The sequence below is a fragment of the Girardinichthys multiradiatus genome, chromosome 13 (assembly GCF_021462225.1).
Source record: "Girardinichthys multiradiatus isolate DD_20200921_A chromosome 13, DD_fGirMul_XY1, whole genome shotgun sequence".
Classification (NCBI taxonomy): Eukaryota; Metazoa; Chordata; class Actinopteri; order Cyprinodontiformes; family Goodeidae; genus Girardinichthys; species Girardinichthys multiradiatus.
The window spans coordinates 25,820,370-25,843,145 of NC_061806.1; the positions used below are offsets into that span (position 1 = coordinate 25,820,370).

The 22,776-nt window shown below is 39.5% G+C and overlaps 2 protein-coding genes and 1 non-coding gene across 3 annotated transcripts; 2 read left to right on the plus strand and 1 right to left on the minus strand.

Moving 5' to 3' along the window:
- The first annotated feature begins 3,608 nt into the window (after positions 1-3,608).
- On the plus strand, positions 3,609-16,079 carry LOC124879404 (polyadenylate-binding protein 1). Its single transcript, XM_047383961.1, has 14 exons — positions 3,609-4,327; positions 6,556-6,749; positions 8,496-8,611; positions 10,172-10,311; positions 10,409-10,503; positions 10,621-10,758; positions 11,027-11,122; positions 12,092-12,458; positions 12,550-12,660; positions 12,778-12,917; positions 13,003-13,087; positions 13,241-13,371; positions 15,500-15,599; positions 15,693-16,079. Exons 1-13 carry the CDS (start codon positions 4,135-4,137, stop codon positions 15,590-15,592), a joined length of 1,899 nt encoding a protein of 632 aa, XP_047239917.1. The 5' UTR covers positions 3,609-4,134; the 3' UTR covers positions 15,593-15,599; positions 15,693-16,079.
- On the plus strand, positions 10,803-10,939 carry LOC124880011. Its single transcript, XR_007041207.1, has one exon. It is a non-coding gene; the product is annotated as a small nucleolar RNA SNORA5 (small nucleolar RNA).
- Positions 16,080-16,263: 184 nt separating the features above from the next.
- LOC124879405 (type-4 ice-structuring protein LS-12-like) lies at positions 16,264-20,300 on the minus strand. Its single transcript, XM_047383962.1, has 4 exons — positions 20,236-20,300; positions 17,924-17,992; positions 16,898-17,015; positions 16,264-16,626 (listed from the first exon to the last, which is right to left on the minus strand). The coding sequence occupies exons 2-4, from the start codon at positions 17,970-17,972 to the stop codon at positions 16,404-16,406; spliced, it is 390 nt and encodes a 129-aa protein (XP_047239918.1). The 5' UTR covers positions 17,973-17,992; positions 20,236-20,300; the 3' UTR covers positions 16,264-16,403.
- Between the last annotated feature and the right edge of the window lie 2,476 nt (positions 20,301-22,776).

A 22,776-nucleotide genomic window follows, 5' to 3' on the forward strand; every position in this document is an offset into this window, starting at 1 on the left:
TGGGGAACAAATCTCATTAAAAGGAATAATTGTTTTAAACAAAATAACATTGAAAATATGCTTAAGGAAATATTCAATGCTAAAATGAATTTTAAATATGGCAGACCATATATAATTATCTTTTGTTTTCTTATATAACTTTCTGGACTGCACTGCCCAGTAAAATATTTTAAACTGCCACCAGACCATAATAATTGATTGATTGTTATGCACAGCTAGTTAACTTCAGGACAATTATAGTGATGAGCAGTGGTTGTTGAGTCTGATGGTTAAGGCTGACAGATAAAGACCTAGGATGTTACAGACTGAAATCACAATATTAAATAGTAATCAGCAGTTTTACTAACATTAATTTAGGCTGCATTTAGTTTTCCTATGTAATTGACAATTTAATGATTTATCACTTACTGAATTGCACTTTTGGACCCCTGTACATTTATTGGTACCCCTACAAGTCAGTATTTTATCTATTGGATAGAATTTAGCGTTCAAGCACTTTATCAACAACAAAAGAGATTCAGAACCTGCTTCGTTAGAAGAACTTCGCCTTTAGTCCTCCACCATCATCCCACAACCAGAGGTCTGTACGACTACTGCCCAGTAGCACTTAATCCCGTTATAATGAAATGCTTTGAAAAGCTGGGTCATGCCCACGTCACTTTGTGGCTCCCACCGGGTTTGACCCTTACCAGTTTGCTTACCGCTCTAGGAGGTCCACAGACAATGCCAACGCCACAGCTCTCCATACAGCTCTGTCCCAGCTTGAGCAGCAGGGGAGATACACTAGACTGCTCTTCGTGGACTTTAGCTAAAGTCTGCTGATGGCTGACTTACTGTCTATGCGTGTGGTTTTCCAGCTTTTTCACATTTTCCCGATTTCCACGGGTGCAAACAGGAAAGCGCTCCAGAGGGTCATCACCACAGCCCAGAATATTACCAGCTGTCCCCTGCCGTCACTGGAAGAAATGTATGCCTGTTGTTGTCACAGGAGGACAATGAACATCGTCAGAGAGCCCTCCCTCCCTGGACATTACTTGTTTGAACTTCTGCCATCAGGTAGAAGGTACAGGACACTTATAACAAAACAAGCAGACTGAAAAACAGTTTCTACCCTAGAGCCATATACGCACTAAACTCTGGACAAGGTCTTCAGCAACTATACTGTGTATTGATTGGATACATGAACGTTTGATGTTTTAGTTATTAATTGCTTTTTTATGACATTTTTATTATCTGTGTTTTACTTTTGTTTATGCACCTTGAGTTCTGCACTTTCAATTTTGTTGTACTTCTGCAATGACAATAAAGACTTTAATTCATTTAATTTATTCATTTCAAGAAGTACAGCATCTTTAGTCATTCCTCTTTGCAAAGGCTCTCTAGGTCCTCTCTTATGTTCTTTTCAGGTCAGCAGGTGTTCTACTAGATTTAGTCTGCAGACAGAGGGGCCCATGAAAGAATACTGGATTTGTGTCTGGTGAACCATGTATGCATTGGTTTGGATCATCACCCAGTTGAAAGACCCAGTGATGATAGTCCATTTTCACATTACTGAGAGTTCACCAGAGTTTCAAATAATTCATGATGCACATAATCTATTAAGGTTCCCAGGGTCTTTGGAAGTGAGGCAAGCCCACAGGATTACACAACCTCCACCATGCTTAACATTGGACATGAGTTGCCAATACACAAATTCATCCTTTGTTTTATTGCAAATCTCACCAGGCACATGGTTACAGTTACAGTCCTAGGAGAGGGGAACAAACTTTACATGTTTATGTTTATAACAGTGGAACAGAAAAGTTTTTTTTTTTTTCCAGCATCACTTTCAAACAGCAGGCTGGCATGTAGAGAGAGAGTCTAATGGTTGTTATGGAGACATAGTGACCCCAGAATCACTGGGTGTTGAAGCTATTAACCATATGTGGTAAATGTGTGTCAAAAGTCTTCAAATAAATTAATCTTTTTTTGCATTTGGGCAATCCAACCTTGAGTAAATTTTATTCAGTGGGGCAAATCAATCCAATTTTAAGATGTAGTTGTTTTTTTTAAACAAAATTACTCCTGGCTCAACGATTGGAATCCATAACAACCCCATTAAAATAAAAGATGAAGCAATTTCAACAAATAAACTGAAGCAATTGCTTTTTAAAGTTGATCAGTTTTCAACTAGTAACCCAGCAGGTTTGTTATAAAGGAGAAAACAATTCAGAAATTTGCGTAGATTCAAATTGATAATTAATGGCATATTTTACCATAATAGTTACAAAAAAATATGAAGTTACAGATAAAATGGTTTTTAGATAATGTTTTGCCATCATTCCCTTTGACACTGCACTGTTTAAACACTTTTAATAATAATAACCAGGGCTACAAGCCTCCTGCATTGTTAGTGTGAGTCTGAAACAGAAAAGGTTTTGGAAACACACATATAAGCTAACAAAAGGGACGAAACCTCCTTCATGCACAATGAAGTAAAATTCAATTAAAGATGTAATTGAAAGCCTGTAATACTGCAGCATCTAGGGCAGATTCATTTAGAAAGAAGGTTGTTTTTTACCAACAATGCTGCCCTCTGCTGATAGTTGTTGATAGCTGTAGATGTTATGAGCCAGTGGAAAATACTGCCTGCCTTCGTCATCAAGCAGTTGTGGAGTCTAACCTATCTTTCTTTGTGTAATAGGTTGGGTACACCCTGATTCAATCACAGGAAAGACAATCATACACGGCGGCAGGCCTGTTAACTTATTATTTAAGAGCAAAAGCATATATTTCATTATTCTGGATGACAATGCAGTCTATGTTTAACATTTGCTTTTAATAGCTGTATAAGTATGACGAAAAGATGACAGATTGTGGAGACCTTTTGTACTTTCTCCATATTTCATACTCTATATTATCGAAATCTGGCATCATTTCCTGATTGATTACAGAAAGATTGGCATAGTTTAGTCTTAGGGTTGCTACTTTAGCCATCTGTATCTTGGTGTCTCTCTTACTCACTTAGAAATAATTCATTATATAATTTTAGGCATTTTGAACCCCTTTATTTATTGATTTTTATGAATACATCTATATCTAATGAATGCCTCACTCCTTTAAGTCCAAATGTGTGAAAAAAAGGAAATTGTGTGTTTTTTAGAATCAATTCTTATCTTTGGTTGGTTTGCTAATGAAGCTGTTTCTCAGCACTTCAAGTGTTGCTGGAGTCTTTACCTCACCCGATTTTTGACCCTCTCTTTACCTAAAATTTTAAATGAGAGTTTTAAGTTTTGGTTTTGTAAAGACATGAATTAAAATAAAAAGATAAGTTAAGAAATTTATATTTTTAAGTGTTTGTAACGTTTGGGACTTTATATGTGTATCTACAGGTACTGCCTGGTAACCGAGAAATATTCAATCACTTCATCAGTTTTACTCTACACCAGAGTATTGTTGCTGTAACAGGAAATCAGTATGCGCCTTTTAACAACACGTTTTTTAGGATTCCACCATCATCATGCGTACCCCCTCCGGGTGACGCCCCTTTCCTCCTCAGCGAAACTGCAAGATGATTGGTCCATTTCTGTGACGCATGCGTCCTTATATAAGCAAGCAACATCCCCTCCGCTTCCTTCCCTTCAAACCCGGCTGTTAGTGCTGTGTGAGTGCGTGTGTGCTCTGAGCTCGCTCATCACACATTCTATAAAAAAAAAAAAATAAAAAAAAAAATTCAAAACGTGAAAACAAATACAAAAAATCTTTTTTTTTTCTTCTTTTTTTTTGTAACAAGTCAGTGAAGAAGGAGTAAAGACGGTCGAAGACTGACGGTAACGTACCCAAACGTGTCGGATTTTTTTTTCAGTCGTCAGCTTTTTTCCCCCCCTTACTCCGTTTGTCAGATTTTAACGGCTGTTTTAACATAAACTGAAGTCGACGTCGTGTCGTTTTAAAACACTCGAATTAGACATTCGGGCTCCAACTGACAAGTCAACAGTTGTATAACGTTTGCAGGTCGGTATCCAAGCCCCTACCGACGACACTGACCGTTAGCGAACCAGGCATTCGCAACTTTTCTTCGTCTTCTTTTCCGTTAACAAACTCAAGCGTAGTCCGTTTATAACCGCTAGTCTCGAGGGAAAAAAAAAAAAAAAGATGAACCCCAGCGCTCCCAGTTACCCCATGGCCTCCCTCTATGTCGGGGACCTGCATCAAGATGTGACCGAGGCCATGCTGTATGAGAAATTCAGCCCAGCCGGAGCAATCCTCTCGATCCGGGTCTGTAGGGACATGATCACCCGGCGTTCCCTCGGATACGCCTATGTCAACTTCCAACAGCCAGCGGACGGTAAGTCATTTATTACTAAAACATTCAGATAAAATGTCAAATAAATGGCATATCAGTCAGAGAGAAGGGGCCAGGCTGTGGGAGCTACATGTGACTGCGGTGGGGTCTGTTCCAGTGGCGTAGCAGAGCAGCACTATGGCCTGCCTGCCCTGCCCACCTCCACAAAGTAGCAGGGCCCTGATAGCTGCCAAAAAATGTCTTTTTATCTGTCCAGTCCGGGCAGCACCCCAACTGTAGTGCTGAAATCCATAAAAATGATGGCCAGTTGTTTTAAGTTGTTGAATAGATTTTTGTCTGTATGAATAAAGGCAACACAAACAAAACCGATCATTTTGTTCCATAGAGGTTTGATGATAGGTGCTGGTCAGCAAACATTTTCTGCATGTCAGTGATAAGAGGGTGGGTTTGCCTTCGCCCTTTTGCTCCCATGGGTGTATTTTTACACACACAGCTGTAAAACTTGTAATCTACCATCGCACCTGAGAAGAATTGATGTTGTTGACAATGAATAGGCTTGATATTCTTTTTCAGGAAAGAATTTATGTAGGGATGGGGTGACTGTCTTTTTATTTTTATTTTTGCTTAAAATCTATTGCTATGTGCATTTGAGAGCAGGGGAGTCTGCCGTGAATTTAGTTTTTTTTGTTTAGGCATTTATAAAATGGTAAATGTTTGACGCAACACTAAGTATTTATCTTTTATTAAACACTTGTTTCACTTTCATTTTAATGTAATATTTGCTTTCATTTCATTTTCACAGTAGATACAACCACAATCATCCAGCAAGTTTAACGGAAAAAAACCAGACATGGGCGCCTTTATGTTACACTCGGGTAAATACAGAAGACGCGACCCAAATCCCATTGTTGCTGGGAATAAACAAAAAAAATTCCAGAACAAGAAAATAAAATAAGGTTAATTCCAAAGAAATTAGGATGAAGATTCTCTTTATTTCATTTATAATAATGTGTCTAGTTTTTTGTAGAGCAGGTAAAATGGGAAAAAACCCAAAGTTTTGCCTTTTTTTTTTATTGTAAACATTTTTTTGTGGCCCCTTAAAACTTACTTACTAAATGGCTTCTCAACTTCACCAATTACATTAAGATCTGCAGCGGTGCTGCTAGATTAGACATAATTGCATTCAGTAATTGTGAAATATGAATTTGGCATTTTTTGTGCTTCATCAAACCAACAGTGGATAAATAGTAGAAGTATTTATACTACAAATTTATGGGAATGGAAAACATCACCCAGGTTATTATTGAAAATGGTTGTGAGTGTGTGTGTTTTTTAAATGGGTTTTATGTAAATCTTGCAATATTTTCCATCTCTTTCTATTCCACAATACAGTTGTTTGGTAATCAGGAAGCTGAAAGCTCGATTCCACGTTCCACCCACCTTGTTTAAAAAAAATGGCACCAAGAGTTCTGAATTTAAAAAAAACAAAACGTTTTTTTCTAATTTATACTTTCTTTTTTTTAAGTTGGTGTCCTTTTTCACTTGGGTGTAATATTGACAAGACAAAGAGGCCCGCTTTTGCTCAGTGTCTCTTCAAAATGGGAAAGACTAGAGAACATGCCATTAAAGTAAGGTGTGTGTGTTTTTTTTTTTTTTTTCTTTCACAAGTCACAAAATGGGTACAAGAAAATAGATTCTTTCCAGAACTTTCCCGCATCAACATCTTGGATGAGGCTCCGTATTTATCTTGCCATCCAGCAAATTCTTAAAAACTCTACCATGAGTATTGAGATAAATATCCCTGAGTGATGTCAAAATAAGTAAATGAAATATTTCCAAAATGCAGCCTGAAAAGTAAGTCTATCCTCCAGGTTATAAAATACCCTTCTCACTCTACCATGGTGTAATGTTTGCTCTAGTAGCAGTTTGTTGGTTGAGCTCTTGCAGCAACACCTACTTCTAAGCTCGTGTCATTTTTGTGGGGGTTTTTCTAGAGGAAAAACAAGATGAGCTGTAAGGCCAGCGGCATGCCTAACCAAACCAAATGAACCAGATTAAAACAAGTTGTTCAACACGTCCCTTGAGCCGGTTTGATTTGTTTTGAAACAAAATTCATGTTTAAGTCGTGTAAAAGGACCGGAGTAAAAAGCTTGAACACCAGTTGCTGTTGCTGGTTTGTCTATTTCATCATCACATCAACGAATGGTCCACATGCCAAGTATTGAATGTTAAGAGAAACAAAACAAAAACCAATCTGTTTTTACTTTCAGCTGAGCGGGCACTGGACACCATGAACTTCGACGTGATCAAAGGGCGGCCCGTACGCATCATGTGGTCGCAGCGTGATCCGTCTTTGAGAAAAAGTGGTGTGGGAAACATCTTCATCAAGAATCTTGATAAGTCTATCGACAACAAGGCTCTTTATGACACCTTCTCTGCTTTTGGGAACATCCTGTCCTGCAAGGTAAGGTACCGGTATTTTTCTTTTTTTGTGTCTCTGGTTGTAGCTTTTACAGACGTGACTGGTGATGTTCACTCATTAAACTGTTGGAGAACAAATCTATTCCCTGCTACTTTGACCTCACATCGGTGTTGATGTTCAGTTTTTCATTATTCACTCTGAAAAGAAGCAAAGACAAAACTGCTACCCTTCCCTTGATTTTTTTTTTTTTTGGCCAGTCTCTGATCTGAGCTGTTCTTTATTCAGGCCCAACAAAGAGTTGGTTCTGTGTTTGGTACCGGTACCAAACAAAGGGATTTAAAGAGAAAAGGTTGGTGCTCATGGGGTGGGGTTTATAATGGTCATTTTGGTGAAAATGGTGCCATGACAGATGAGCCAGGGTGTCCTCTAACAGCTACAGGGGTTGGACAATGAAACTGAAACACCTGTCATTTTAGTGTGGGAGGTTTCATGGCTAAATTGGACCAGCCTGGTAACCAGTCTTCATTGATTGCACATTGCACCAGTAAGAGCAGAATGTGAAGGTTCAATTAGCAGGGTAAGAGCACAGTTTTGCTCAAAATATTGAAATGCACACAACATTATGGGTGACATACCAGAGTTCAAAAGAGGACAAATTGTTGGTGCACGTCTTGCTGGCGCATCTGTGACCAAGACAGCAAGTCTTTGTGATGCATCAAGAGCCACGGTATCCAGGGTAATGTCAGCATACCACCAAGAAGGACGAACCGCATCCAACAGGATTAACTGTGGACGCAAGAGGAAGCTGTCTGAAAGGGATGTTCGGGTGCTAACCCGGATTGTATCCAAAAAAACATAAAACCACGGCTGCCCAGATCATGGTAGAATTAAATGTGCACCTCAACTCTCCTGTTTCCACCAGAATTGTCCGTCGGGAGCTCCACAGGGTCAATATACACGGCCGGGCTGCTATAGCCAAACCTTTGGTCACTCATGCCAATGCCTAGCGTCAGTTTCAATGGTGCAAGGAGCGCAAATCTTGGGCTGTGGACAATGTGAAACATGTATTGTTCTCTGATGAGTCCACCTTTACTGTTTTCCCCACATCCGGGAGAGTTACGGTGTGGAGAAGCCCCAAAGAAGCGTACCACCCAGACTGTTGCATGCCCAGAGTGAAGCATGGGGGTGGATCAGTGATGGTTTGGGCTGCCATATCATGGCATTCCCTTGGCCCAGTACTTGTGCTAGATGGGTGCGTCACTGCCAAGGACTACCAAACCATTCTTGAGGACCATGTGCATCCAATGGTTCAAACATTGTATCCTGAAGGTGGTGCCGTGTATCAGGATGACAATGCACCAATACACACAGCAAGACTGGTGAAAGATTGGTTTGATGAACATGAAAGTGAAGTTGAACATCTCCCATGGCCTGCACAGTCACCAGATCTAAATATTATTGAGCCACTTTGGGGTGTTTTGGAGGAGCGAGTCAGGAAACGTTTTCCTCCACCAGTATCACGTAGTGACCTGGCCACTATCCTGCAAGAAGAATGGCTTAAAATCCCTCTGACCACTGTGCAGGACTTGTATATGTCATTCCCAAGACCAAGTGACGCTGTATTGGCCGTAAAAGGAGGCCCTACACCATACTAATAAATTATTGTGGTCTAAAACCAGGTGTTTCAGTTTCATTGTCCAACCCCTGTAGTTTATGTTTGTGCCAGCATGTCCCTGTGTGTGTAACTTCAAGCAGCACGTGTCCTCTCTGTCCCTGTTTCTGTCTTAGGTGGTTTGTGACGAGAATGGCTCTAAAGGCTACGGCTTTGTTCATTTTGAGACCCAGGAAGCTGCTGAACGAGCAATTGAAAAAATGAACGGCATGCTGCTTAATGACAGAAAAGTGTAAGTGGATGTTTTTAACTAGCGCTGAACTTTGGTTGGCATCAACGAGCTTCGAGGCAGAATTGGGAGAATTGTTACGATTATTCGTTGATGCTGACAATAATAATGTGGACTGTTCATTTTTTAAATAATTTTATGTTTTTTATTTTTTTTGAAGTGTTGATCTAAAATTGCAACAAATTTTCTCTAACTTGCTGTGTGAGTAGAGCCCTCTCTGTTTGGTTGTACCTGTTTAAGCAGAGTTCAGCTCCAGTCATTGGCTGGCTCTGTCTAAGCTACTCTTGCAAAACTAACACGGCGCCTCAACCATGTGTTTGCTCCCTATTGAACAAAGTTATAAAAGTTTATCAGTCTTTAAAAGCCAAAAATGATTTCAATTATACAAATTTCAAATGAATAACAATTAAACAAGACGAACTCCTAAATAAATCAAATCAAATTTATTTATAAAGTTCTTTTTAAAGTGCTGTGCAGTAAAGCCCTAAAATATTGGGACATATAAAGAGAAATATAAATAGTTTAAAACAATGTATGTAACTAATGCATACATTAAGAAAAAAGCCCTTTATTTTAAGCTTAACATCTGCAATTACATCCATACATTTATATATCTATAAAAAGTGCAATAGAGCGAGATTATTTTCCTCTGGAGTTGCACTCATGACTGAACTGAGACCTACTTTGGTTTATTTCCAGTTCAGTCTCATCATACTTAACATCCTGAATACTCTAGCCTTTTATTTGTCAATAAATACCTAATAATTGCTTTTTTTTAATTTAATTTGGTCATGCTGGAGATGCCACTTAATTAATAAATTCATTTGTTTATGTAGTTCAATGTCTGTTTGCTGCCTTTTCCAGGTTTTTCTCAGCCCCTTTGACTGATTAGCTGCCCGCGTGGTTTAATGTTCCGAAACCCGAATTAATGTAACTTTGTGGTATGCAATAATGCAAAAGTGTATTATAAATGTTAAATACCTAAAATTTCTAGTTTTAGGAAAAATACATTTTTCAAATAATTGATGAACTGAAAAATTAGTTGGTAAATTATTTAGAGAAAAAGGTTCTTATACCATAAATAGTTATAGGTCTTTAATTCGGTCCCATTTCTAATCCTCCTAATGTTGCTCTGCTTCATCCATTCCAGAACCGGCCTTGCTGCGTGTTTGGATTATTTTATTATTAGAACATTTGGGCCAAGTGTCAACCAGGTGTTTTGACGTCATCCGCATTATTTCAACCAGTTTGTCCTCTACACCAGTGCGATCAGCAGTAAAACAGACCCGTAGCATACTGCTGCCACTACCATGCTTGACAGTTGGTACAGCATTTTTAGGGATCAGTTTTCTTTCTTTTTTTTTTTTTTTTTTTTAAGAACAGGTTTGACCAAAAATGGTAAAACGCATTTTAGGAGCTTGTTGATGAGTACAAAAGCAGGTGGTCGAGATGTAAAAAAAAATGGTTAAAATCTATTATTATAAGACCAAAATCAATGATATTAGTCCTGAGTGTCTGTGCACTTCTCAGTGGACTTAAATGTGTTTTTGTTTTTTAACGCAGATTCGTTGGCCGCTTCAAATCTCGTAAAGAGCGGGAGGCTGAGCTGGGCGCCCGGGCAAAAGAGTTTACTAATGTTTACATTAAAAACTTTGGTGATGACATGGATGATGAGAAGTTGAGGGAGCTCTTCAGTAAATACGGTCAGTGAGCTTATGCCAGTTTTCCAACAACCCCTCAGAAGAGGCTCCTTCAGATGTTTTAGTTTTGGTCGTCAGCTTTGTTGTCTTTGCTGCTTAGGAAATGCGCTGAGTACCCGGGTCATGACTGATGAGAGCGGAAAGTCCAGAGGCTTTGGCTTCATCAGCTTTGAAAGACATGAAGACGCACAGAAGGTGTTACTTGAGCCAAAAACAATTCTTTCTTTATTTATGTTTGGTTTGTTTTTAGCAAATACAGCTGAATCGTGTTTCGGGCAAGCAATGTTTACCATTCATTACTTCTAATTGCAGGCAGTGGATGAAATGAATGGAAAGGACCTGAACGGGAAGCCCATCTATGTCGGCCGCGCTCAGAAGAAGGTGGAACGACAGACGGAGCTAAAGCGCAAATTTGAGCAAATGAAACAAGACCGTATGACTCGCTACCAGGTCTGCTTTAATATTTCCAGTATAAGGCGCCCACAGAAAGAAACTGCAGCTTTGTCAAATTCAGTGCTCCCTCTGTAGTGGGGTCCACTGGCCAAAATGGCTGCAACAGTAACTCTGTAGTTCATGGGCCCCACTTCCCTTTACCTTGGGTCTTGGGGATAAATATGTACTGCAGACAGAAATTTTAAACTTTCCTGCTGCATATTATTGCTGTCTTGCTTTTGTTTTCAAAACAAACAGGAGTTTATTTTTTTCTGTTTATTCATAGGGCGTCAACTTGTACGTCAAGAACCTTGATGATGGGATTGATGATGAACGCCTGCGGAAGGAGTTCTCCCCGTTTGGCACCATAACCAGTGCCAAGGTAAGACCTTTAATCTCTCACCTATAGTCGGACTTCAGCAGTTTTCTTTTCTAAAGCCTTCTGTCCCATTGAAATGTTTCCACATTTTGTCTGATCACAACCACAAACGTTAATGTGTTTCTTGGAGCTCTTAAGGTGATAGGCCAATATAAAGTAATGCATAATTGTGAAGTGAAATAAAAAGGGTACAAGGTTTTCAAAATATTTTCAAAGTACTAATCTGAAAATTGTGTTGCGCATTTGTATTAAGCCCCTCTGAGTTGATACTTTCTAGAACCACCTTTTTGCTGCAATTATTGCTGCAAGTATCTTGTGCTATATCTTGTCTGAAATAATTGCCCTGTCAGATTAGATGGAGACCATCCCTTGGACATGCATTATGCCAAATTCTCAACTGGATTTAGCTGTGGACTTTGACTGGGCCATTCTAACACACATAAATATGCTTTGATCTAGACCATTCAGTCATACCTCTGTCTGGATTATGAGGGTTGTTGTCCAGAACCTCTACCCCTGTCTCAGGCCTTTTGCAGCCCCTCTAACAGCTTCTCTTCCAGAAATGTCTCATGTGTAACCTCCATTGATTTTTCCATCATTTCTGACCATCTTGGGCCACAATGTTGAATTTTGGTCTTCTCTGACTAGAACATGACATGGGAATCTGTACGCTGGACTTCTTATGATTTTCTTCTTCCCACTCTTCCATGACGGTCCGGCTTGCGTGGTGGCCAACTAATACTTGTCCTGTCAGCAGTTTCTTCCATCTGACCTTTGGGCGTTTTGTATTTCCTTCCACTTCATAAATATGCACCACAACATGAGAAAATATGGAAAACTTTAAGGTGCACAGATCATTTTGGAATGAAAGAAGTGAGCATAGGAACAGGTTTATTTCTCTAACTACTACTTATGGACATTAATTGAGGATTGTTTCTGGAGTATCATGTTCATTGACTCTTTCTTTACCAGGTCATGATGGAAGGCGGCCGCAGCAAAGGCTTTGGATTTGTCTGCTTCTCGTCCCCAGAAGAGGCGACTAAAGCCGTCACAGAGATGAATGGACGCATCGTGGCCACCAAGCCACTGTATGTGGCTCTGGCCCAGAGAAAAGAGGAGCGTCAAGCCCATCTGACCAACCAGTACATGCAGCGCATGGCCAGTGTGCGTGCCGTGCCAAATCCTGTCATCAACCCTTACCAGCCCGCCCCACCCTCTGGGTATTTCATGGCTGCAATACCTCAGGCCCAGAATCGTGCTGCTTACTACCCAGCTGCTGGCCAGATGGCTCAGCTCCGCCCAAGTCCACGCTGGACAACCCAGGGCGTCCGGCCCCAACGTGAGTGTTTTAAATTCACTTCAATTCTTCTTGGCTCAGGTTGTCTAAATTATAACTAGTTCATTAAAGGTTGATGTTTCTGTGCTTTCAGACTTTCCGAACATGACAGGTGCCATGCGTGCGTCAGCTCCACGCCCTCAGAACTTTGGTACCATGCGGCCTACTTCTCAGGTCCCCCGCATGATGTCCACCCAGCGTGTCGGTCAGTCCATCTGGCACTGTGCCTGCTCTTTGTTTCTACACATCAAGCAAACATGTCATCTGTAATGTCTATGTTCAGTATCTTGATGTTTCTCGCTCCATTTGGCTCCTCTTGCAGCCGCTCAGACCGTGGCTCCCCGACTGGCCAATGCAGCAACAACCGCTCCGGTGCGCGGAGTGCCTCAGTACAAGTACGCTGCAGGAGTCCGCAACCCTCAGCAGCACATTACCTCCCAGTCTCAAGTCACTCTGCAGCAGGTAGGAATGCTGCTTTCTCTGTAATGGCAAAATCCCAGTGAAGAGTAAAGCTGTAGCTGTATTACATTTGTGTCCCACACCTTAGCCGGCGGTTCACGTTCAAGGACAGGAGCCTCTGACCGCTTCCATGTTGGCTGCTGCTCCACCACAGGAGCAAAAGCAGATGCTGGGTAAGCTTTACTGACAGCATCCATCTACTATAACACTAACTCACTGGGTCCAGTTTGGATATTGGAATTTCTCTGAGTAAAAACATGTTTGTCCCAGGGTCTCACTCGGGGTTAATTACATTTGGTTCTAAATCCTCTCCATCACTCCTGTAGGTGAGCGTCTGTTTCCACTGATCCAGAACATGCATCCCAGCCTGGCAGGCAAGATTACTGGCATGCTGCTGGAGATTGACAACTCAGAGCTGCTTCACATGCTGGAGTCCCCAGAGTCTCTCCGCTCCAAGGTAACTATTTAAGTTTTCTAATACAGAAAGCTTGTAGTTATGAAGCCTCGGCACATTGCACCAGAGCTTCACTGCTGTAACATTAGATTTATCTGCAGCGGAAATACCATGAAAATGAAGCGTTGGATCTGCAGTGTTTGTGTTCTAGATTCAGGTAAAATGTGTAAAAACATCTGGTAAGTTGCAAAAGTATTAATTTCCCTTGAGAATTTTAGATTTCTCATGTTGAAACCACAAATTTCCATGTATTTTATTAGGATTTTATTTGATGAAGCAGAACAAAGTTGTGTATAATTATTAAGTGGAAGAAAAACGATGCATGGTTTCCAATTACCCTTTTACTCTTGCACCCCTAAATACAATCACCCTGAACACACTGTCCCCATTGTAAAACACTGTGGTGTCAGCATCATGCTACGGGGGATGCTTTTCTTTCGTATGGAGATCGAAGCTGGTCTGAGTTGGTGGGAAGAAGAGTGGCGCTACATCCAGACAAAGCATGGAAGAAAACCTGTTGGGGGCTGCAAGAGTTGAGGCTGGGGAAAGGAGGTTTACCTTCCAGCAGTTCAATGAGCTAAATATACAGTCAGCTCCAATTCTACAGTTTAGTAAAGTATCAGCTCAAGGGGACTACGCTCACCAGCCACTTTATTAGGTACACCTTGCTAATACCGTGTTGGACCCCTTTTGCCTTCACAACTGCCTTAATGCTTCGTGGCATAGATTCAACAAGGTACTGGAAACATTCCTCAGAAAGTTTGGTCCATATTGACAAGATAGCATCACACAGATGCTACAGATTTGTAGGCTGCACATCCATGATGCGAATCTCCCGTTCCACCTCATCCCAAAGGTGCTCTATAGGATTGAGATCTGGTGACTGTGAAGGACATTTGAGTCCAGTGAACTCATTGCCAAGTTCAAGAAACCAGTCTGAGATGATTCGTGCTTTATGACATGGCGCGTTATCCTGCTGGAAGTAACCATCAGAAGATGGATACACTGTGGTCATAAAGGGATGGACATGGTCAGCAACAATACTCAGGTAGGCTGTGGCGTTGACATGATCAGTTGGTACTAAGGGGCCCAAAGTGTGCTAAGAAAATATCCCCCACACCATTACACCACCACTACCAGCTTGAACTGTTGATACAAGGCAGGATGGATCCATGCTTTCATGTTGTTGACGCCTAATTCTGACCCTAACATCCGAATGTCGCAGCAGAAATTGAGACTCATCAGACCAGGCAACATTTTTCCAATCTTCTGTTGTCCAATTTTGGTGAGCCTGTGCAAATTGTAGCCTCAGTTTCCTGTTCTTAGCTGAAAGCAGTGGCACCCGGTGGGGTCTTCTGCTGCTGTAGCCCATCTGCTTCAAGGTTCAACGTGTTGTGTGTTCAGAGTTGCTCTTCTGCATGCCTTGGTTGTAAAGAGTGGTTATTTGAGTTACTGTTGACTTTCTATCAGCTCGAAACAGTCTTGCCATTCTCCTCTGACCTCTGGCATCAACAAGGCATTTGCGCCCACAGAACTGCCGCTCACTGGATATTTTCTCTTTTTTGGACTATTCTCTGTAAACCCTAGAGATGGTAGTGCGTGAAAATCCCAGCAGATCAGCAGTTTCTGAAATACTCAGAGCAGCCCGTCTGGCACCAACAACCATGCCACGTTCAAAGTCACTTAAATCACCTTTCTTCCCCATTCTGATGCTTGGTTTGAACTGCAGCAGATCGTCTTGACCATGTCTACATGGCTAAATGCATTGAGTTGCTGCCATGTGATTGGCTGATTAGAAATTTGCGTTAATGAGCAGTTGAACAGGTGTACCTAATAAAGTGGCAGGTGAGTGTATGTAAAAGAATATTTGGTTATATGGAAATGTATGTAGGGCTATCAGAGTACATTTCATATTTTTATTATGTGTTTTTTTTTTCCTTCCACTTATCAATTATATACTAATATGTATTGGTCAGTCACATAAACACAGTCAGGTTGAAGTTTGTGGACAAAACGGATAAACGTTCACGGGGCATCAATACTTCAGCCAGGTGTTGTGTATAAATTACTGCATAACACATTAAAGTGATCCTGGGGTTTTTCTAATATCATACACCCAATATCTGTCCAGGTGGACGAGGCTGTGGCTGTGTTACAGGCCCACCAGGCCAAGGAAGCCGCTCAGAAGACTGTGACAAACTCAGCTGGTGTCCCAAGTGTCTGAACCCAAGGTACATTTAAGATCATACACCTTGTGTTTTCTAGGCCGATAACTGTGTGAAAATGTAGTATATCTAATTGTAATTGTTTTTCCTCCTCCACAGGAGTGGGCAACCTTGAGATGAGCTTCACAGACAGGCGGTGGGGGGGGGGAGAGGCTTGAAAAAATACACAAAACAAAGTAAAAAGCTGTCAAATACAAAGTTTTAAAAAAAGAAAACGATGGAAACAAGTCTCCAGCCAGTCCTGTAACAAACACAAATACTGCTTTGCCGAGCTTAAAAAAAAAAGCAAAAAAAGAGAAAAAGAATTAAAACCAAAAAATGCTCCGTTTGAGGTGTTTTAGAGGAAAAATATATGAAAAATGTAAGTGAAAGCATTCCTTTCTGCCATTTTATCCATTTTAAATGTTTGAATGTATGAGCTCCTGAAGCCTGTTATTGTGAAATTTCTCTTTATCTTTGCTTGCTTGAATAAACATTCTAAAGTAATCGTCGTCTGTTATTGGAGGCTGCCGTTCAAGGTCCGAGTCGTGCAAACTTTCTCATACAAAACTGGATTGGATACATTGTAAAATTTAAAAAAACTGATCTTCCAAAAATGCTGTTCTCTTGTCTTTCTCATTTTGAAGCGTGGATCAGAGAAGTGGTTAATAACATCCACAAAATACAGATATAGAAGTAATGTTTTATATTTTTAATAGTTTGAAAGGGTCACAGGATATTTAAATATGTTTGTGAAGCTGGTGTGGGTTAAATGCAATTCAACTTGACATCTATGACTAGAAATTGATGTGACATTAAAGACTGGTTGGGTTATTTGCGGTCGGTCTTGGTATGCTTTGCCAGTGTCTGCAGCATGGCCTCCATTTTCTCCTGCAGACTGTAGATTAATGGGTTCACCTGCTCCCTTACTTTGGCAGTCAGGGGTTTGATCTGGTCCTCCATGTTGGCGGCCACGGCCTTCAGGTCCTGCAGCTGATCCTGGAATTTAGCGGCCAAGGGCTCGAGGTCCATTTGCCGGTCCTCCAAGAAGGATCTGAGAAATGAACAAATACAACAAAGAGTTTGTAGTTTGCTTGTTTAAGGGTAACATTGACCCAACACAATAGATGAAGATGTGTATCTAAGGTACGTTAGGGTGGTGATGTTAGCACTGGTATTAATAAAGTGATAAATGTTTCTTGTTAGTGCTCCACAGAAGTGATGTAGGTAATTTATTTTTGAGGAATGATAGAAAAAAGTCTTAACTTATTCAGTATTTGGAACAAATAGTTGCGAGGAGATGTCAGAGATCAGTTTTTACTCACTCAGCCTGGTCCTTCAGCTCTTGGTGGCCCACAAACTCTTGAAAGTCCTGATTGATCTTCGCTTTTATGTTCTGAAGGTACTGGTTCATCTGTTCAGCTCCATCTTGGGCGAAGCTTCCTGTGGATTTGAATAGAGCCATTAAAGTTTTTATTTTGAACTTGCAGCACCTTCCAAAGTTACTGATACCTCTGGTAAATCTGTATAAAAATCACAAAAACAATTTTTAGAAAAGAAATCACTTTCATTGCGTAAATAGTGTGTTGGAATAATTGAATAAAGATTTGTCTTATATGTTCTACTATTCTTTAACTTGGCTATTTGATCTTATAACTTTTCATGATGTTTGTGTGAGTAAGGATGTGATGAGTTTGTCTGCAGGCAAAGATCATAAATGGAGCTGAGCTTGCTAGGAGGAAGCAGTCCAGTTGAGGAGGTCATAAAGATGAAGGCTGAACATATGACAACGCACTGATCCTAAGATTGGAGGAGACTGTGGGAAGTGTGTTGTTAAAAGATAAAGGAGTTTATGACCTGTTTACGATGCAGCTGTTGTTTCCCATCCTTTAGAGAACAATGTTTTTGTAAATAGGGACCCCCAAAGATAATAAAAAGAGAGGTGCGGGCAGATGCTGTTCAGAACGGTGTGAGATTTGTAACTGAACACATCTTGACCGTTTCTCCTCGCTGCGAGTAAAATAACTAATTCTTTGTCTCTCTCTTCTTTTTGTGTTATAAGTATTGTAGGTTGTTTAAACCTGACATAGTGTGTACTTATATAGAGCAGGTGAATTAAATAGGGCTGCGTTTGTCACTGATGAACATTTACACTGGAAAACCCCTTTGCTTAAATTTATTTTAAAATAATTGTTCAATGGAAACACTTAAACAAAAGGCTGGATTTTTGTAATTTTTTCCAGTGTGAGCTTTATGCGGCTGCAGGAAATTATGAATGAATTTTTTAAACATCTTTATCAGAAATGCAAATTAATGTGGGCTAGGTATTTTTGAACATGGAAAATCTTTACCGTGTGTCAGAGCAAGAACAAGAAGAGCTGCAATCAGAAACAGTTTCATGGCTGTTGACTTGAATAGACCTAGGATAAAAAAAAAAAACATTATTCACAATCTTATGTTTGCAGTTTAACAATAAAATAAACATTTTATAAACTTGCAGTTCAAATTAGATGTATATATAGTTTCTAAAAATACATAACCTTTTTTCTTACTGCAAGACATTAAATGAGATTAAAAACTCCCTGTTTTAGGTCCGCAAGGATTACTAACATTTCCATTATTCTGGGATTAAGCAAAGTGATAATTTTTTGAAACAGCTGGTGGCTAGCATATGATAAAGTCTTTGCTCCAGCCCAACAAGATGTTCAATTCATACAGTCAGCCAGAGGTATTTGGACATATAGTTCAATTTCAGAGGCAGGGGAGTTATAGTCTTGAAACACTAAAGGACAAAAATGACTAGCAAAAGCAAGATTTTTTCTGAAAAGTTAGATTCCACTTTACCAGCAACATAAAACCTAGCGATGTAAGCACCAATGACCGAATTACCTTTCTAAATGATGAAAACAAAACTGATTGGCAAAATATACTCATACCTACAAACATTTAAGGACCAATCAACAATCTATGTTAAAATGAAGCAAATATATCAGAGGAAGACTGGCTTAACATCTGCAGAACACAACTAGAGACATCTAGTTCAGGTTATTAAAGGGAGTTCAATGGAAAAATGTGGTTTAATTTTTGTTACTCCAAAAATTAAATAAAAGCAAAGGGGTCAATCTAAGTCTGCTCGTTGCTGGAGACAGTGGAGAATTGGCGGCTGATCACTTTCACTGATATTCCACCATATTGGAGTGCAGTTGTAGAAGTAATTACACGTGATACGTTTTGAATTGAAGTACGATTTCAGTACCATCTACTAAGGAAATATTGCGATATCCATTCCCTACAGCAACCGATACTTAATTAATATTCTGCTGGCAGCTGGTAAAAAAGCTGTTACCAGAAGATTGTCAATGAAAGAACCTCAGGTTTAAAAAAATGAATGGATAGAACTAGTAAAGGAAAAATATAAAATTGAGAACATAACATTTTCCTTGAACCTTAAAATGGAACCGTTTAAGAAACATTGGAAGAAATTGGAAAATTATTTTGAACATGGGTGCAGTATGATAGAGAACATGTACTATCTGAAGCCAGATGTTAAGGCGGAAAGACACTGTTTGGCAGAAGGATGGGGTAGAAGGGTATGTGTAGGATGTAACAGTCCTTTCTTCTGACCATGCGAGATTCAGAAAACATCTTAAAACCCATTCCATCATTTAATGGACGGCTGCATTGTAGATACATTTTGAGGGGATAACTCTTTGAAAACGGGATTTATCTCTTGGGGGAATGTATTCATATTACTCAGATGTCAAAGACACATTGATTTCTTCTGACCTACCTGGAGATTTTGATTCTGATTTGCCAGATGTTGAACCTAGTTGCTTTTAAATGTGTTAAAGCCAGAATACTAAGGATATGTTTGTAAACATCTAAGAAAAAGAAAAATCTCTGATTATTTGGCATTTACCGTATAGCAATAATTTTAGTAATCTTAAATAACCTGAAAAGAAAAACCTTGGTCTAATCTAATGTGAAACTGTAAAATTTTAGATGTCTGTATATAGCACAAGTAAACATCAGTCCTCAGCTGTATTTGTAATATTATCCTTCATTTTGGGAGCTTATGATCAACCTCCAACAATCTGAACTTTGAAGAGCAACACTACGTAGCTCTGTTTACCTTCATCAAAGCCTGTGTGAAGGAAAGCTTCTTGCAGCTTGATCAGATGAGTCACCGATAATACTTTCCTGGAAATGTCCGTCAGGCTTCTTGCCATAGGAGAAATATTTAGAGACGTGTTGCACTTGAACTTGTAAACGTAATCAGCTGAGCTGTAAGTGCTCGCCAAACTCAATAATTCAGTTATGAACTTTGGGATTTTAGGACCAGAAGAGATGAAAATTTTGTTTTATTTGTAGGTTCTTAGTTACCTTGTTTTGTTTAAGTTCTGGTGGTTTGGTCCTAAAATTTAAATACAAATAAACAAAACGCAAGCCTAAAATAACATCCACTTTGACAGCTCCTTTAAGATAAATCTTTCTTTCTTTACATAACGCTGTGTCAGCTCTGAGAAAAATGCCCCAGCAGACTAAATGTAAATTTAAATCCTCATCACCACTACAATGAAATAAAATAGCAAACAAATTGGTATTATCGTAACAAAATGTGAAATAAAATAGTTTTTTTTCTCCAGGAGAAAGTGAGACTCACCTGTTCTGCAGATGGTGGGGTTTGGACCAGATGGTGCCTCTGGGCTGGACTCTCACACCTATTATAGCGCAGCGTGCTGATGCAGCTCCGTCGTCATGTGAAGCTGATTGGATGAGATAAGCAGATAAAGAGGAAACAGGGTACTCACAGTGCTGACCCATGCTGCAGTGTGTGCCAGCCGGGCCAAGCAGAATCAAGGTCCAGCAGTCCCTGCCCTGACTGACCAACATTGTGCATGAGTCTTATCATATAGATTAAATTAAACTGAGACTCATCAGCATACAGACACCGAGACGCTGTCTCAGAGATGTTTCGCCACTGTCCATTTGATAACAGATAAACAGCAGAATATCTTGTTTTTATTTTGGGTTTCTCTGACGTCATGCTGATTTTGTCAGGATGTGAAGTTTCCTTTGCTTCTGTAAGGAAAGCTTGAAAACATAAATCATTTTGACTTCAGAATTTTTATTTTCTGTCACTGGATGCTTGTTTAGTTGTATTTGTTTCATTTTTAGAGTAAAAATCATCAACTGCAAAATTTGAAATCCTCTCAGTAACCAAAAGCTACGGTAGTTCAAAATGAAACTTTCAATGGATTAGCTAAATAACCTAATCATTTCAGTTTTAACAGACTGAAGATTATTATCATTATTTTGTTTTAGAAAACTGATTATACATAGTTATGTGAAGAAATTAGGACACCCCATTAAATATACATCCTGATGTCTGTTCCAATATTTTTAATAACTGGAAAAGAAAGGGACTTAATTTCTGTTAAAAAACAAGAAATAACCTTGTTTTACTCATTAAACAAAACATATGCAGTACAGACCAAAAGTTTGGACACACCTTCTCATTCAAAGAGTTTTCTTTATTTTCATGACTATGAATATTGTAGCTTCACACTGAAGGCATCAAAACTATGAATTAACACATGTGGAATTATATACTGAACAAAAAAGTTTGAAACAACTGAAAATATGTCTTATATTCTAGATTCTTCAAAGTAGCCACCTTTTGCTTTGATTACTGCTCCTCACACTCTTGGCATTCTGTTGATGAGCTTCAAGAGGTAGTCACCTGAAATGGTTTTCCAACAGTCTTGAAGGAGTTCCCAGAGATGCTCAGCACTTGTTGGCCCTTTTGGCTTCACTCTGCGGTCCAGCTCACCCCAAACCATCTCGATTGGGTTCAGGTCCGGTGACTGTGGAGGCCAGGTCATCTTACTTAGCTGCTTTTTTCTTGTCATAATACAAATTCTATTCATATTCAGTAGGACTATCAGCTGTGTACTGTATCCACCTCCTGCACAACACAACTGATAGTCCCAACCCCATTTATAAGGCTTGAAATCCCACTTATTAAACCTGACGGGGCACACCTGTGAAGTGAAAACCATTTCAGGTGACTACCTCTTGAAGCTCATCAACAGAATGCCAAGAGTGTGCGGAGCAGTAATCAAAGCAAAAGGTGGCTACTTTGAAGAACCTAGAATATAAGACATGTCTTCAGTTGTTTCACACTTTTTTGTTCAGTATATAATTCCACATGTGTTAATTCATAGTTTTGATGCCCTCAGTGTGAAGCTACAATATTCATAATCATGAAAATAAAGAGAACTCTTTGAATGAGAAGGTGTGTCCAAACTTTTGGTCTGTACTGTAAATGAAAATGTGTTTTCAACCTCAAATGTTAAGACATTCCACCCCCTAATAGTTCATGTTACTCCCTTTGGTTGAAATAATTTCAGTGAGATACTTTTAGTTTCTAACATCAGTCTGAGGAAAGTCACCCCACAGCATCATTGTGTGATGAAGAGCTGGGCTTTGACTCAGCCCCAGACTTTCTATAGTTTAATTCTTTCCTGTCCTTGGTGGATTTCCTGGTGTGTTTTGGTTCAATTCCTGCTTTGGGTTGAGTTTCTTTCACAGGTTTTCCTCAAATACCCTCTGGTACATGGTTCACTGTGTATTTTATGAAGGTGAGCTGACCAGGTCCTACTGTAACAAAGCATCTCCAAACCATGACAGTTCCACCTCTATGCTTCACAATTGGTATGTGGTTGTTTTCCTGATAGAATGGCAGACTTCAGACTCTTTTGAGACCTCTCTAAACCCTTTACCAGAGTCATAGGCTGCTATCTTCTTTTTAAAGGCATCAGACAGGTTCATCTCACCATGGTTCAGCTTTTAGGAGCCAACCTTCAAAATGCAGAAGAGTGATGTGAAGAGGATAATCTTAGCCATTTTAAGTTGAAATAAATGTGGGTTTGTTCTAATTTATTTTTCACCAGAAATTGCATTTTTATTAACTTTTTTTTTAAAAAAAGGGAAAATGTATTTTCTACAGCTGCTATTTTTTATTTATATTCCTTGAAACTTTCTGTATTTTTAGCATTTATATTAAATATCCAGATTTTTAATAGGTAAAAAAATCAAAAAACAAACGCACACAGGCTAAAATAAAGTAAGGTTTTACTGTCAAGCTTAATTTTTTTTTTTTTTAAGAACCATCTGGTAACATTATCTGAATACATCCTGC